We start from the raw sequence: 16623 nt of genomic DNA on the forward strand, positions 1-16623 counted from the left end.
CTGGTGGATTGTGTATGAAATAAACACAAGATTAGATGCATGTTAAAACAGTATTTTTAAAAAGCCAACCTATTCTGATATTGAAGTTCACCACTTGTTCCTACCATGAAATTGAAAACAGAGTTTGGGAAGATTTCTGCCGAAGGCAATACAACAGAGATGAGAAATGACAAAAGGGTGTAAGCTCCTCTTAACATAGGAAGGAGAAAAAATGTCAAAACAGTAATAAACCACAACCAGGTCAATGGGTCAATCCACATGAGAAAACCAACATGCAACAGAAGGGCCTCTGAAACTTCTGAAGAACAGAAGATCGGTAGGAAAGCATTTTTATGAGAAATAAAATGTGCCTTCCTGTCAGGGAGGAAGGGAGTTGCAGGGTGCTTGAGAAATGGAAAAAAGAATGCCATTAAACCCTGATATGAATAAAGATCAGGTGAGAGAGGATGTCACCCTGTGGCCTTTGGAACTGTATTTCTGCTGCCTCCTGAAATTATGTTTTCCTGAAACAAAGGAACAGTATTACGGAAAAGTGGGTGCCAGGTACTTTAGGAAAATGAGACACAGCGAAGCGGATAAAAGAGACAAAGACAATAGCAATCCTATGTAATAAAGAGAAGGCAGCTGAGGTCTGAGACAAAGGTGAATATTCTGAGCCAGCAAGATGACTGAAGCAGGGGAAGGAAGGAGGGAAAGGTGATTCACAATAACATTTGAAAGACATTGGCCTGAATATTTATCAGTGTCACAGCAAACTTAGCTTGGCAGCCTTGTTGGCTGACTTTGTTCTTTTAGTGATTCCCCACCCTTAAGATGACAAACCAGAATGTAGTTTTCAAAATACAGCTCTTAGTTTAAGTTGAAAACAGCAGTGCTTAAGCTTGCATGCCAATTACATATGCATTGTCATGCAATTGTATAGGTTTTCTATGGACATAACCAAAAGATTTGCTTGGACTGACATCCAACAAAGTGGATTCTGTCTAGGCAACATGGACTCTTGTACACCTACAGTGACACGCACTGTAGGGGTTAACAAGCCCACCACACCCCTCAAGGCATCTCACTTGCAGAAACTCCATTCAAATTAAAATGTAAGTCCTATTCCCTCATCAATGATTTGGCTACATCTTTAGCTTAGAAATAGCTAAAATAATTCTGAAGTGATTAATCCGACTGATTGATGATGGATACAAAAGTACTCAAGGAAATTTTCTTTTAGCTGATAGCAAAGGTTTAATTTATTCTACTTTCGTGAGGGCTATTTCTGCACATATATAATGGTATTCTGAAGTGACTAGTTTCCTGAAGGTTAAGATGCAGGTGCTGTTAAGTATCTTAGAGAAGTGCTCAATCAATTAATTTCTGAGCTATGTTCAATGCTGTATTCCAACTTCTCCAAAGTTAAAATTACAGTCCAACTCTTACTGATAGGTAAGGTCAAAGCAAATGACCCATTATAAAAAGATAAAAAAGGATCATGTCTGCTATTGGTTACATTGGTAAAAGTGGAGTTAACACCAGATGTCATGCTGCTGTAACCAAGAACTGAATTTGGCTATTTGTTTTGAATCAATGTTATCAATAAAACCTGCCAAAAATAACCAACTGCTAAATATTAATTTAAACAGAAAAAAATTGGAAATTATTTTCACACTGAGTTGTGACATGGGGCCACTGCATGCTGGCAGTCAGAGGATAATGACACTAAGCCAAAGAAATACCTGGAAAGCATTACTTCTGTGTGACATCCAATAAAGATGCCACACACACACCCCTACATTTTTCAGCAATTAAATATCTGCAAATGAAAGTGTTTTCTTTCCCCAATTCCCTGTCTGCAATGGCCAAAATACGGCCCAGCAGTGCTGTAATAGAAGTTTTTCAGGGTGGCCCCTCTGCACAACAGCTGTTTCACAGTCTGATAGTAGCGTCTCCAACCAGCTGCTTCAGTTTGCTCCTGGCTGTCGCTGCTATAGGTTAATAGGAACAGAGGCAAGAGAAGGGCCTAGGCCAGCATAAAGCAGAAATAACAAAATTTTCTGCCAAAAGGGAGTGTGGGATAAGAACTTTAATGGGCAAGCAAACAAAGAATCAGACTCGAGCCTGAGGCGCTTCAGTGTGTTGGCAACAGACAAGCAGTCCTGGAACAAGTGCAGCCCAGAGCCTCAATTTGAAATGACTGTGTGGCCCCCATGCCAAAAAAGTTTGGCTCTGTGTGTACATGTGTGCATGTATATCTATATCCCCACACCAAATATGTAGTTGTGATAATAATGTAGTAAATTACAGAGCCATATGATAAACTGCATGTGCCTTTGACCACCTCAATTGCCCCCTGCCAACTAATCCATCTCCATTTGGATTTATTCTATCATTGCAAACGAAGGCTTTGATTCTGCAAATACTTACGTGTGTGCTTAACGTACAGCACTTGGACAGTCTGGATGTAAACGAATTCAACTGCATGTAATTCCAGCATCAGCTCTAGGTGGGATCGTAGTCATCTCTTCTACATTCAGTGAAAGCAGTTTTGTCTTTTGGTTTCTTTTAGCTGGTGGGACCACTGCTCCAACACTGATGCTGGCTGCTGGCTCAGTGTATGTCATAGATAAATCCGTGTTATTGCACAGGCTTCAGTAGCGTTACTCCAATTTACATCAGCTGAGACTCTGCACTGTTGATAAAGAGAAGCTTGTAAGGATTAATATACCCGATCTACAAATACTAGTGGAGCATCATTTTGAAATATCAAGCATAAAACGAGATAGAATGCCTGTAGCAAAGTCCTTATTCCCACAGAGTGCAAGTGCGGGCTGATGGTATTGTAGTGTCAAGTGATATATGCAGCCACCCTTGTTTCATGAAAGTAAGGAAGGTCTTGCAGAGCTTCTGTCACCTGTTCTCTTGTGGCTTCGGCTCCAGATTTTCTCCCTGTCCCCTTCCATAAACTGAGCATAAAACTAAGAGAAAGGCAGCAGAAGAGAAGTGTGATTGTATACTGCAAAATAACATTCATAAGTCACACAAACACCAAACCCTATGTATAATGAATCTGTCCTTTAGGGACAGTCCTTTCCATGTCATTGTCTGGTACTTATGTTGTTGTTCATCTAGCTAATTACTGCTTTGAAAGGTATAGTCCTGCTGTCATGCCTAGATTAGCAGCAAGTGTTTGGCCAGCTACATTCTTGTCACAGTTGATAATTATTTAATGAGTTCTGTTCTTCCCTAGGAAAGCAAGAATGGGATAGAATTGGACTTATTTTATCACAGTAGCATTGCTGTGCCTGTTGACAGGTTTGACAGCAGCAGGGCTGGATTTCAGTAAGACAGAAGAAGAATTTCCATAAGTAGTTCCCAAATCAGTTGGAGGCAAAGCGAAATTAATAGTAATGAGTCAATAGATACTGACTCATTACTATGTTAGCTGCCAGTCTTCTCCTGCAGCTGTAACCATGCTGGAAACTGGGTGATACTCTTAGCTGAAGGAAAAGCCATCATAAGTTAGTACAATACCCTGCTAAAATGGGAAATCTAGCTTTAGATCTCCAGATTTCTCCATCCACAGGAGTCACATTATCATTTTTTTTGCAGTAGGAGTCTATTGATAACTAAGAGAGCGTCATCAACAGGACCATATGTACCCTACCTTCATATTACCTGTCTGGAAGAATGTTTGGAGAAATGAAGGCAAGCAAAGAAACATCGTGTTGAGGCCAGGTTAGAATGACACCGGCAAATTTTTATTGCATACCTAGCTACCTGCTGCAATGGGGCATATTTTAATAGCTCCATGGTAACTGTTTTCAGTCATTTTCCATGTCTCTCTGGAAATTTTCAGAAATAAACAGAGGACTACATATGGAAGATATTAACTCTTTGAAAGCTGATTAAAAAAAACAACTGTAAAATACCCAATTGAAATACAATTTACATTATAATTTTTATTTTATATTTTAATTCAGATGTTTTAACATTTTCAAAGTCAAATCAAAGCACTTAGATAAATCTCATATACTTCTTTTCTGTTAGCATTTTCTTTCAAAGAAAACTTGGGAAGAATTTCATTTCGTTTCAGGAAAACACATTCAAAAAGGTAGAATTTTCTGCAAAATGACAACTATAGATCCTACTTATCTTTACTGTTTGCCTTCCCCCCAAGTTGCATTTTTCTACCCAAAGCTGTACAAACCTTCTAATTCTTCAAGGCTCATAAGCACGGCTACCTTTCTCTTAAAGATTACAGATTCATTGTGAGCTCATACGCAGTCCATTCCACCTCCATTCTGCAAACTTCTCGTCAAAACACTTGAATATGTATGAGATGCACTGGTGGGTTTATCTGTCAGTCTGAGATACTCTGAGTTTTCTGAAAGCTCTGAAGTTGCTTTTCCTAAAAATGGCAATGAGTTATTAGCTAAGCACTACCGGACAATGCCGTGACGTCCTACATTGAAGTGCCTTCTATATGGCCACATCACTCAAGGCAGCAGTGGTAGCCAGATGGGGAAAGGTTGGTTTGTCTGAAATAAATGACCTGAAAAGCTGGAGGACTGCTGGTCTCAGCAAATTGCTCCTATAAACAGCAGGAGCAAGTGAACTCTGAAAACATATGAAATTCTTGTTAAGCAAGCATACTCAGTAATGCTAATAAATAATCATAATTTATACATAGTATATCAAATGAACAATATATGCATATCTCTTATTATTAGACCTAATTTTTTTTCCAAGCAAAATAGTTTCTTATCTGGAGTATTTTCAGAATTTTCCTTTAGGCAGTATCTGTGTTTTAAATGGTCTAATCCTAAACTCACGGAAAACGGTAAAAAACTCATAGTGACTTCAATGGTTTTCAGACTGAAAAGGGATTAAAATATATATGCTTCAGTGATCTGGGAGAAATCTATCTTGGTTCCTGCCAGGAGACATGGATTTTTCACGATGAGCTGTGTGGTAAGCTGTGTGCCCTCTGTTGCACACTGTATTGTCTCCTAAGGACACCAAGCAGATGGAGCAGATCCTCAGAACCTCACTAAACATTCATGGCTACAAGCACCATTGCTATTACAAGTTAACCATCAGCACTTTGACGTTTTTCACAAAAACATTCAAACTAGTAGCAGAGAAGTAACAGATTTATCAAGAGGTCTACTCTACTACATTTTTCTCAGGTCTAAAAGCTATCGGTATTTTTTGCTCCCATTACTAGATTTGGCATCCAAAGAAAGAAACTGTGTTTATCAGTTATATACCAATTTCTCTGGGAATGTTTTCCTTATGCTAGTAGGATAAATGAGTTGCATTCTGTGCTGAATTATTTGCAAGAGCTTGTAGAAAGGTGCTGAAAAGAGATTCTATGCCTACAAGAGTGCTGTTTTTACATTTGGAATTTATTTTTTCTATACTCTCTTGATATACAGAGCTGTGGCTTCACTCTGGGTGCTGTTTTCATTGCAGATAACCAATTACTGAGTCATTCATGAAATGTGGGGGGGTTTCAAATAATATATTTCTTGCTACACTTCCCTAACAATCTATTCTCTGTTAAACTCACTGTCATCCCAAATGAGGACCATGTCACAAGTGAAAAGGGTTTAGCTTTTTATCTTGAACCCTCTTAAGCTTATATCAACGGTGTGGATAACCTATTCTTGCTGAAGTAAGGGAGCGAGGGGGTTAAAATGAAGAGCATATCGCCTTCTCTGATATATCCTTTACCCTTCCCTCCTACCTCACTGGCTGAGCTACGCTGTGATGTTTGCAGAAGAGACACAGCCCCAGACAGGAGCCATTCATGCAAGACAAGGCACTGAAAAAAGCTCTAAATCCAAATATCCCCTAATCTCAAGAGATTTTTTGGGCTGGATTTGCATCTGACCTTTCCTACAATTTTCATATGTAGGCACGTTTTTAAAATAAGCTACTTCTGCCTATTTATCCTACCAGAAATGTGTACATATGGTTACATACTAAAAGGAACGTTAGATCTAGTGTTATATGTGGTACTACTTATCAATTTCTTGAACTTACCACACTCTTAGTATTTCCATCAACTCTTCCTGTATCTATCTCTATCGATTTGTTCATATACACATAACCAGAAGTCTAGTGATGCTCCAGGCACTGTGGCAGGAGAGTTTAAGCCTGGTACGCAGGTCTTTTGGGGCAGGTATTGTCTGAAGGAACTTCAGACACTGTGAGGATCATAATGTGAAGGGACATGGGAAACAAGAATCACAAGTAGTTAGAAATAAACCTCTGTCTAGTCAGTATTAGTGCACTGTGGCTCCCAACAATACATTTTCTTTGCACAAAAATCAAAATGAGTTCTGCCTGCAGAAGAAATAAAAGAGAAAAGTAAGCAATAGGTAATTGCTTGGTGTGTAAACTAATTTTCAGTGCAAAATGCAAGCAGCAACAATGCCCTTCCGTTCAAGGCATTCTCATTTTATTCTGAACTGGGCATGTACTGAACATTTACTCATTTGACAGGGGTGAATGACACAGAAGTCAGCATCTTGTGATCAACAGGAAAAGAAAGAAAAAGAAGAACACTCACTATTCTGATGTCATCTCCCATTGTTATTGTTGTTGTTCCTCCAAATAATGGAATTCTGGAAGCAAGACCATAAATCTCAAAGCTCAGCATTGTCTCATTTGGAGATCAAGGTCCTTGTTGCTGATTGATTCATGCATTTTTCATTTGGCTACTAATATCCTTTAAATGGAACGAACACTTAGGCAGTGAAACTGGAGCTATCTTCCTCTTCCCCGAGAGGATTTAGCATACAAGTTCAGCAGTTTCTCAGATGATTTTTGGTAGAAAATATCATTTATACAAAATGATGAATATTATTCACCTCAAAATCTAACGCTAATTTTCTCCACAGTGAGCCTGGTGCTATTGTGCATTAAGAGCACTCAGCTTTTAAGGTTAGATTGTGATACCTTTCTCAAGTTGAATAATACCTGATTCTTTGAGTTATCCCATTGGAATGAAGTATTGAAGATATCACTTGACATGTGAAAGAATATCACAATCAAGCCCTCAATGAAATTTGTAGAAACTGAGAGTGTTCTCAACAAGAATGAGTCTGTAATCCATATTTTTCTGTATTTCTGGATGTGTTCTACTTAACCTGTAACCTTTAGAGAGCTGTATGGTGATGGCCTAATGCAGCTACTAATGGTTCTCTCCAACTCTGATCATTTTAAAGTTGTCTGAGCTTCTACAACTAACACAATCATTGAAAATATGTCCCTCCTTCAAAATAATGAATGTTAGTGTGTTATAAAAACATTATAAACAATAATTTTTCAGAAATTCAGGTAAAATAGCTGCTTTGGGATCACCAGACTCACTAGGCTTGACATGGGATAATGAGAACAGACAGCTGTGCTCTAAGAGTTATTTGGGTTTTATTCAGACCTTTAGGTAAATTCCAGTTTATCTCAGGCTTAGGATATAAGCCTCAGTGTGTCAAAGAGTGTGAAAGTCTTTTACCCTTTGATCCTGCTTCAGTCTTGCCACATTGCCAGCTCTTTAGAAATATTACCCTCCAGCTAAATAACAGGATTCCTCAAGCATTCCCTTGCACTGGGAATCCAGGTATCTCAAAGAATAATTTTTCTTACTGTTCTTACTGTTTTCTTACTGCAAAAATGTGCATGTTGAATCTGTGTACCTCCTAAAACGTAGCCAAAATGATATTTGGATTGCTGCTTAGTACAAGCATGATTTAAGAGGATTGCATAGTGTCAAGATTGAAATAGCAACCCTAATACTTCACCCATTTGTGCATACCCAAGTGAGAAATACACCCTGGGAAACAGCAGATCTTTAATGATGCAGCATTTAGTGCCTGATGGAAGACAAGACTGCATTCAAGATAGCCTCTTCCCATTCATACTTCTGGAGTATTCCCACTAAAATTTGCTTTCAATCATAAAATATTTCATGCTTTGTGGCACACTGAGTCATTTTCAATCAATAGTTGATGAGTACTGGTGGAAACTGATGTCAACTGATGATTCCTGAAGGAACTGTGTTCACCCTTCCTGTACAGACATTTGGGCTTGAAATGTCTTCAGTGTGGTCAGAGGGAGGTGACAATGATAGAAATGATGATGGATTTCTGGTGCTCCTTGAAAGAATTCTAAGAAAACCATGGGAAACCCTGTTTCCACAAGTGAAGAGATTGCCAAAATGACCGCTTTTTTGGATGTAACAGACATCCGTGCATTAACAGCTGAGAGGTACCCTCGTTTTGTCTGGGGGAAAAAAGAGAGCAGGAGTAATGAAGCAGCTGAAAATTTTCCATTAGTGTTAATTCAGTCATCCAAATAGAAGTCTGGCAGCACAGAGAAAGTTACCAGTGAAAGACCTAAATAGCATGATCAGAGAATAGTTAAGTTAGAAAGAATTGTACAAAGCAGACTGCCTTTGGAGAGCAGTGCTGCTCTTTCTCCTATTGTCAAGCACCCCACTACTAAGAAAAATGGAAATGTAATACATCCAGGACTAGAGAAATAACTGATAGTTTGGGGTTACGTCTTTAATTACAGGAAGAATAACACGACATGTAAGACAAAAGAAAGGGATATTGCTAAGAATGTAATGTGGAGAAAGATTATAGTGGATGTTCTGCAGTGTGATGCCATGTGCTCACTGAGTTTTGCTTTGCTGGCTGAGATAGGCCCATCTCCACATGCTAAGAGAAGAGCAGCCATGGGATAAGGAGTATTTTTACATCTGAGGAGAGTTCTTACAGAGGTGTTGAGTTTTCCGAGCAGAAAGAGGGGCAGGATGATCTGACCTTCTTCCTGCTGAGCTGCAAAAGTTGTTTCCTGCTTTGTCAGAACATCATGTCTGATGGTGCATCTGTACTGGTGTTTTGGGAGAGGTTATTATTGTGGTGGATACTGGAAAACAGATTAAACTCTTCTGGAAACTGGGGACATTTTCAGCAAAAGTGAAGTGCTAGAAGAGTGTTTGGGGTTTGTTTTTCTTTCCTTCTTTCTTCTTCTTCCTCTTCTTCTTCTTCTTTTTTTTTTTTTTTCACTTTCCTCTTCCCTCTTCCATGAATTTCCTTTTAGGGAGGGGAAGGTGATTCTCTAAACTCCATGAATAAGTTTGCATGCCATTTTTGCATTCTTCCTTCACACTGAGGAGAAACTGGGGATTTTCCAGATCTCTGTCCTACAAATGATTTAAAAGCAATCAAAACACCTGCTTCCATCCTACAAGTGCATGCTGAGGTTTACAGAAAATAAGCAGGATGGGTGAACAAGGATCTAAGAACTGGGTATGAGCCCTGTGGAAAACCTATGGGAAACCTCATACCCATACAAGGAAGCCAATAAGCTCCCTGCTAGCTTTTGTCATAAACAGGCCAGCATCATACAGAGGTGTTTTCAGAACGAGCCAAGGAATGAAGGGCGAAGGGGTCCGTGCAGCTGGGGGAGCCAAATGAGAGAGCCCCCATAGCCTTGCCACCCCTCTCTCCCCCAGCACGTGCATGCACTGCAGGGCCCTGCAGCCTCAGGAAAGGACCTGCAACAACAAACACATCTGCGCCTGAGCAAACAACCTTGGTTTTGTTTTCTTGGGGTTACTGTAGCAATAGTAATTCAACATAATAGAAAATACTGGGTTATGTAACAGCCTCTGTGGGAACCTGCTCTGCCTCTTTTTACTGAGGTAAATGTTAATGTCACTGATGTTTTGAGACTTAAAATAATTTCTTTGTTAGTGTACCATGGACATATGGGAACCTGAATTAAAGGCTACCACAGTTTACTACAAAAAAGAAAATAGGTTGTTTAAATACCATGAGCTGGTCTTTAAACCTATGCTTACCTATTTCCAACTTTTATTTCATAAATTTTACTCCACTGTACTTTTACATAATTTCCTTCAGAAATTCTAGATCTTCCTGGGGCTTCTTAACCCTGCCTGTGTTTTGGGCTTTATTATTAATCTTCATGGACAATAGGGATTTCTAGGTGATCTCCTATCCTTATTTTCATCCACGTGCACTTTCTTCATCTGTTTAAGCACAGATTAAGTGCTCTGGGCCTGGACAATTCCCTGAGAGGAGCAGGGCAGAAGGTTTGGGTCTTACCTCAATTTAGTAGCCCATAAATGTCAGAGAGCAATTCCTTTGGGGCTGATATTTTCTGTGGTTGCTGACAATTTGGACAGCAAAGGTAGAACTGGCAAAGCCTTTGGTGCACTCATATGAAAAATACAATTTTCCTGCATAAGTTCCAGTCCACATTTTTAGGCTCAGATAATTCCAAACCACCTAAAATGAGAAGTTTTAATCTGGAGCCAAAAATTGTAAGTTACCCAGCTTTTACACACAGGCTTGGTGGAATCAGTGTGGTCAGCTACATGAGGAAGATTTCTTTATGGATAGTTGGAAAAGAAGCCCAGTCTGAAGAAAACAAGCTAGGTAATTTTAAAGTTGTACAGCCAAACCCTCATATGAACCTCAATGACTGGAGGTGCTGTTGTTAGCAAGGAAAATATATGAAAAGATTTGTATTTTATATATATATAAGAGAATGTATAACTTTCAGACTTTCTGGCAGTCTACAGTCTTGGCAGTCAGAGTTACTGAATTCTTCTCTTAATAATCCCCAAGAACTATGTATTTAGGAAGTCTGGACTTCATGATGCACAGCACACACTTGCTTGTTGCGCATCTTCAAGGTGTATTATGCGCAATATGCACTGATCTTAGCAATTTCTCCAGATATACGCCTGAGGCATCCATTACCTCCTCTACTGATGAAGCTAAATCAGCAATGCTAGGAGATGATAACAATGTTGGTTTTCATGTAGTTCCCTGCTAGCCTGGGTCTAGGCACTAACTCCATGTACTCAACTAGGATGCTACACTTCCAGCCTCTTTGACTTTTAAAAATTATATTCAAAGTGGGACGCAGGGAAAAAAAATGTGTTTTAAACTGGGCTTGAAACCTTTTCCAAGAGTTCTGTGTTAGGCTCCTCCTCCATTTTTATACCAAGATAATGCACTGCCTCCAGGATGCCCTCGCTCAGGGGTTTACACCAAAGTTAGCTGCAGGCTCCAGGGCACTGGATTTTAGTCTTCTTTCCTGGAGTCTTGCAGAGCTCAGTGCAAGCATGGGTTACTCAAAGCTTAGTTGCGAGGCTTGCCTACAAAATCCTAGCAAATGTACAGTAATTTTCCATGTGCCTTCTTAATTCTCACAAGGGGTTCAGTTTCCTTGATGATGGGATGAGTTGTGCATCCGGAAGTGAAACAAATACAGAATTAAAATTTGCTTCTTTCTGCTAGTGAGGTCAGAACTGAGTTTGCCATCAGCAAATGTCAGCCAGGATGATGGCCTGCTACCCTGCTCACATGTACTGCCTGAGGCAGGAAAGCCACAGTAAGGAATAAACTGTTCTTATTTTCAGCAGTAGATACAAAGTCCTGATATGAAATATTCCGCTTATTCTAAGTACTGTTTCTTAAAAGTGTTGGAGATATATTCGACATTTTGCAAAAGCCCAGTATATTACTAACTTGAACACAATCCCATTTCCACTTCTGCATGCAAATATATAAAGTCTATACCTGTATGATATGTATGTATATCCTGCAAGGATATAAGTGCCTTAATGTGGAGATTACTGTGTCCCAGCAACTGGGATGCTGCTTTAAGAGGCACTTTTCTCCATGGGTGTTCACTATGTATTCAGGAGGGACCTGCTGCTCCCTGTGGTGCACCCCAAGGCCTCCATATACACAGGGGACAGCCAGCTCCAAACTGGCAGCACAGCTATACTTGCACTGCATTTTATTATCGCTTGCTGACATCTACTGGCTATGGAATGAATTATTTCAGAGGGCCTCTGAGTGAGGACAAGGAGCAGGCCTGGTTGGGAGAGGCCTTCTCTGGTGGACTGCACGGTGGCCTCCATGACACACCAGGCCCAAGCATGCACTGCCGCATGTACCGACTGCTTGAGGTGGCACAGTGCCCTTTATTGGCAATATTCCCCGTTTTGCTCTGTTTTTATGGAAAGACTCTTAGTTCAGTGTGCAAGGTATGTAGTGAAGGCAGGTAGGTGTGGTAGTGGTGGGAACGCAAAGGGGCATGTCAATCAAGTGCAGGCTGATGGTGTATTATTTGGAGAGCGCTCCTTAGGCCTCAGCTTGTGGGCAGATTTTCACAGAATCACGGAATCGCTAATGGTTTGGGTTGAAAGGGATCTTTAATCCCACCCCGCCCCATTACTAAGCCGTGGTCCTGGCTGACCCCCAGCTCAGGCTGCCCAGGACTCTGTCCAACCTGGCCTTGAACACCTTCAGGGAAAGGACCTCCACAGCTTCTCTGGGCAGCCTTTGCCAGCAGTGTTAAGTAACCTGTTAAGATATTTAACAGTTTTAACATATTTAACAGATAACTTATCCCATTGTTTTCATTGCCCTGGAGGAACTGGGAAATGGGAGGATTGCAGGCAAGCTTCGGGGTTGCCTGGCCTTGCCATGTCCACACACATTATCTTTTTTTCCATGTTTGCAGATGGAGATGATAAGGGACTCACTGCTGTGGAAAGGGTCCATGTTCTCACAAGAGGATCACAGCCAGTGCCTCCATCAGAATCCCCTTGTGTACAACCTATTTGCTGAAAAGACAAAGACCTTGAATAACTTCCTCATGGCCAACAAGTGAGTTAACAACAGAATACAATTCCAATTCTTCTCTGCTTTTAAAGTACTTTATAAGCATCAGCAAATGAAATCTAAGGTTATCCTTGGATGTTGCAGGAGCTATTGTAACTATCCCTGTCTTCTAGATGGATCTATTGATAGAAAGAATTGCAAATAGGATGAGAGGGAGTGGCTTTGAGTTGTGCTAGCAAAGGCTCAGGTTGGATATTAGGAAAAACTTCTCAGAAAGAGAAGAAGAGTGGTGAGGCACTGGCACAGGCTGCCCAGGGAGGTGGTGGAGTCACTGTCCCTGGAGGTGTTCAAGAAATGTTTAGATGTGATACTAAGAGACATAGTTTAGTGGGGAAATATTGGTGGTAGGTGGACAGCTGGACTGGTTGATCTTGGAGGTCTTTTCCAACCTTAATGATTCTATCATTCTGTGGAATAACTCACTCTGAGTCACCTAAGGAAAAAGGTATGAGAGGACTCCTCTACAGCAGTGTTCAGGTAATCTTGAGCAGATCTCTTACATTCCAAATTAGTTCTGCCTCAAAATGTTTACTTGGAAACGTTTCATGCAGTTATTTGTAACATGCCACTTAAAAGCAAGACTGTTAATGGTCACACAGAGAATAGCAGTAAACAGGCATTACTTTCAATGGGCACTATGTATCTCCATCCCAGGAGTGTTGTGTTTCTACTATGTGCTAGAAATCACATGAACGTTGCTGGTGGATTGAGTTTTGTGCCCCTCCCCTATCTTGGCATAAAAATGATCTTGTGTGGCTTGTTTTGTAGGATTACCTGTAATTAAGAGCTGCATTCAAAAAACTTCATCAAAAGAAAAAAAAACATCTCAGGTCAAAAAAAATATTGATGCAGGAGAAATTACTCATTGGGAATCCAGTGTCCCTTTTATCTTACTATGCTCTTTTTCATTGATCTGGAAGAAAATAAAATTTATCACCTTGATGAACATTAATAAACAGATGGTAATTGTGCCATTTACTGAATCTTAAATGCTGGAACTGATTAGCTTTTATCAATCCTCTCAGCACTTTAAGAGGACAAGACACCTAGTAAACAAAGTATTCTTGTCTCACAGAAGTGATGAAAGGACAGACTATTTAAAACAGATAGGAAGGTATTTTTTTACTTTCCTGAGTGCGAAACAAACAGCTAGCTTGTCAGCCATGAGAACATGTAAATGCAACTTGAGTTTCTTAGCGATCTAAAATTTTATCTTCTCCTATATATTAGCATGTACATAGGTAATAATTTATTTGTTTTTAATGTGTTGATGTACAGCTAAAAATAGCTCTGTCATATTCAGTATTTATCCATTGCCAAGAAAATAGAAGTCAGCATTGCAAATCACAAAAGAAAAAATCCAAAGGTCTGGCCAAAATATTCCCTGAATAGCAGACAGTGTGGATTGATATATAAGCATTTCTGGCCATTCCTATCAGAAATGATGCACGGTGTGGGACTCACTGATCCAAGCCAAATGACAAACACAAAGAAATCACATGAGTTCCTTTGCAGGAAGCTTTCAGTGTTCTCAGAGCTCAGGGAGTCATCCTTTAGGCAAGCATATCTGAATTACTTTCCCAGAAAGAATACACTAAGGCTCTCAGCCTTTTGTGATTTGTAACCCTTGAAAAAATTTGCAGTGAATGTTCAGGCGCTTGCAAAGAAAATGTAACTATCTGCAACAAACTTGCTTTTCTTAGGCATTCCTTAGAAACAGCTCACAGATCCCCTAGGGTTCATAGCTCACACATTGGAAACCCCTACAATGAAGGCCCAGTATCAGTTAAAAGATGTAAACGAAAATCTTTCTTATATGCAGAACTTTCATATGATGCAGATTTGAAGCTTCTGATTTCATGAAGAAAAGTTGAAGGAATGTGTCCAAAACATTATCCTAAATGCTAAAATAAGGGTGAAGTCAGGGAAAAGAAGAGATTCATAGTTATAGAGAGGAATATATTTCCTGTTGACAGTTACCAGAAGAAGACACACATGTTTTTGGCCAGGTAAAAAAGTGGATAACACATGTACACGACAGGGAGTAATCATAACATTGTATGCCACAGCTGGGGTCTCTCTGAGAAATGGCAATCCTAGTAATCCTTTGGGCCTGGCAGAGCTGTGCTAAGTGGGCTGTCTTAGAACTGCCTTTGCATGCCAAATTTTAAAAACTGTTTCCCAACTGGCACAGAATTGAGAAAAGCAAGTCATTGTGGCTAGCACTGTACAGACCTTTTGGCAGCAATGGTGAAGAGTTGTAGGTTTCTTGGTTTTCACTAGAATTATGGCTACCCAGACTTCTGCTAGCACAAGACATGAAACGGTGAAATGCCAAGTACTAACCCAAAATTTTGAGAGATAATTCAGGGATCTCTGTATTAAGCAATCACTGTCTAATGAAAATGGCAGGGTTTTTTTTGTGTTCCAAAACAATTGTAGGATTGTGTGTTTTATTTTCCACAACAAAAAGCTCCAGATAACTACATTATTTGCAAAAACACTGTTGTAATGCAAAATGAAGATTTCACTTTCACTAAAATAATCCAGAAATACACAGTTGAAACTCCCACAGCAACTCTACCCTGCCATGTTATAGCTATATCCCTGCTGTTAGACTTGCAAATGACCCATTTCCACTAGGATGAAACACAAAGTGGAAATGATACAGCTTTTAGCATCTGCAAAGTTCTAGGGGATACGTTGCCCCTTTCACTTACATTTCTCAGTACAATATGAAGTATATTTTTCCCATTTTCTTTAAAGATTGAAGTTCTGTGAAAAGTAGAAACAAATGCTGAAGAGACCACTGCTGGAAATTGACTCACTGTTAGATAAGTGAATTGTGATGGCATTTTTGCCTTGGTTGATCTTTCTTTTCAGGCAGTTAGCTATCTGAGTAACACAGGAAAAATCTCCCATGGCAAGAACTGACAGTGCTCCACGTTGCTTCACATGTGCAGAGAACTCGTGCAGAAAGATCATTTCTGGACCTGCTATCCATTTAAAAGCCATTCATTCTTTCAGTACCATTGCATCCTCTCAGTATCTTAGCCTCTTCCCATATTTTGGGAGCTTGCACGCTTTCAAGAAGCATTTCTCACAGTTCTGCATCACAGACCCCTCCCTCATGCTGTGTTTCAACTGTGACAGGAACCCCACAGGCAAGCCAAGAGTTAATGCCCCCCCCCCCAGACCAGCCAGGGGCCCTACAGCTGCTCAGAGCTGCCAAGTAATTAGGCTTGTCAACATCCCTCAAATAAACTCCGGCAGTATTATCAAACCCCATTGTTACCTGATCCCCTAGAGGCTGAGAAGGCTGTTATATCAGGACAGCAAGCTGCAAAAAGCCATGTCTGTTTTCTTTTTCTTTTTTTATTCTGGATGACCCATCCTTTACTTCACTGGTTGGAACTGATGCTCAAGAAAGATGGATCTTTTGGGAAAGGATTAAGTTTTTACAGTAATACCAGCCTGGTGGGAAACCATGGCATTTACCCAGAGACCACATAGAGACCACTGGCTTCCTTCTGACTTTGCCTCAAAGCGATATCCTGCTTCAGTGGACTACCTTAAAAACAACAGGCTGCAAGCCACAATCTTAAGGAGAAAACCATTGGCAAAAAAGAGTATTTATTTTTCCATCTAGGGTTACTACCTTGGAAATACAAAACCCAAGTCAATTCATACAAAGGGTTGCTGTGCGGGCACAGATCAGTCCACGTGCGGCCAAACTGGGCAGTGTGATTGGAAAGCAGGAAGATAAAAACCCTACCTGAAGCCAAGGATGTGTTTGGAAGTCTGAGTTCCAGGTTCAGTAGTGGCACAATAAGCCCATGTATTTACAGAATCACGCAAAGATGACAAAACCCCAGATTTTCCTTGAATGCATTGT

The 16623-nt window shown here is 40.1% G+C and overlaps 1 protein-coding gene across 8 annotated transcripts in view; it reads left to right on the top strand.

Moving 5' to 3' along the window:
- LOC110396135 overlaps positions 1-16623 on the top strand; it is a 115368-nt gene that overhangs the window by 12350 nt on the left and 86395 nt on the right. For 2 of the 8 annotated variants that reach the window (XM_021391513.1, XM_021391514.1), the window contains exons 1-2: positions 11120-12088; positions 12568-12713. The exons of 1 other annotated variant lie outside the window; for it this stretch is intronic. In XM_021391513.1, coding sequence (XP_021247188.1) covers positions 11660-12088; positions 12568-12713 — 575 coding nt within the window. In that variant the 5' untranslated portion in view covers positions 11120-11659. Of the gene's footprint in view, positions 1-11119; positions 12089-12567; positions 12714-16623 lie in introns of those variants that run through there. 5 more of the 8 variants (XM_021391517.1, XM_021391515.1, XM_021391516.1 and 2 more) reach the window with 4 other exon arrangements.

Source organism: Numida meleagris, chromosome 3, assembly GCF_002078875.1.
Source record: "Numida meleagris isolate 19003 breed g44 Domestic line chromosome 3, NumMel1.0, whole genome shotgun sequence".
In the NCBI taxonomy this organism is placed as follows: Eukaryota; Metazoa; Chordata; class Aves; order Galliformes; family Numididae; genus Numida; species Numida meleagris.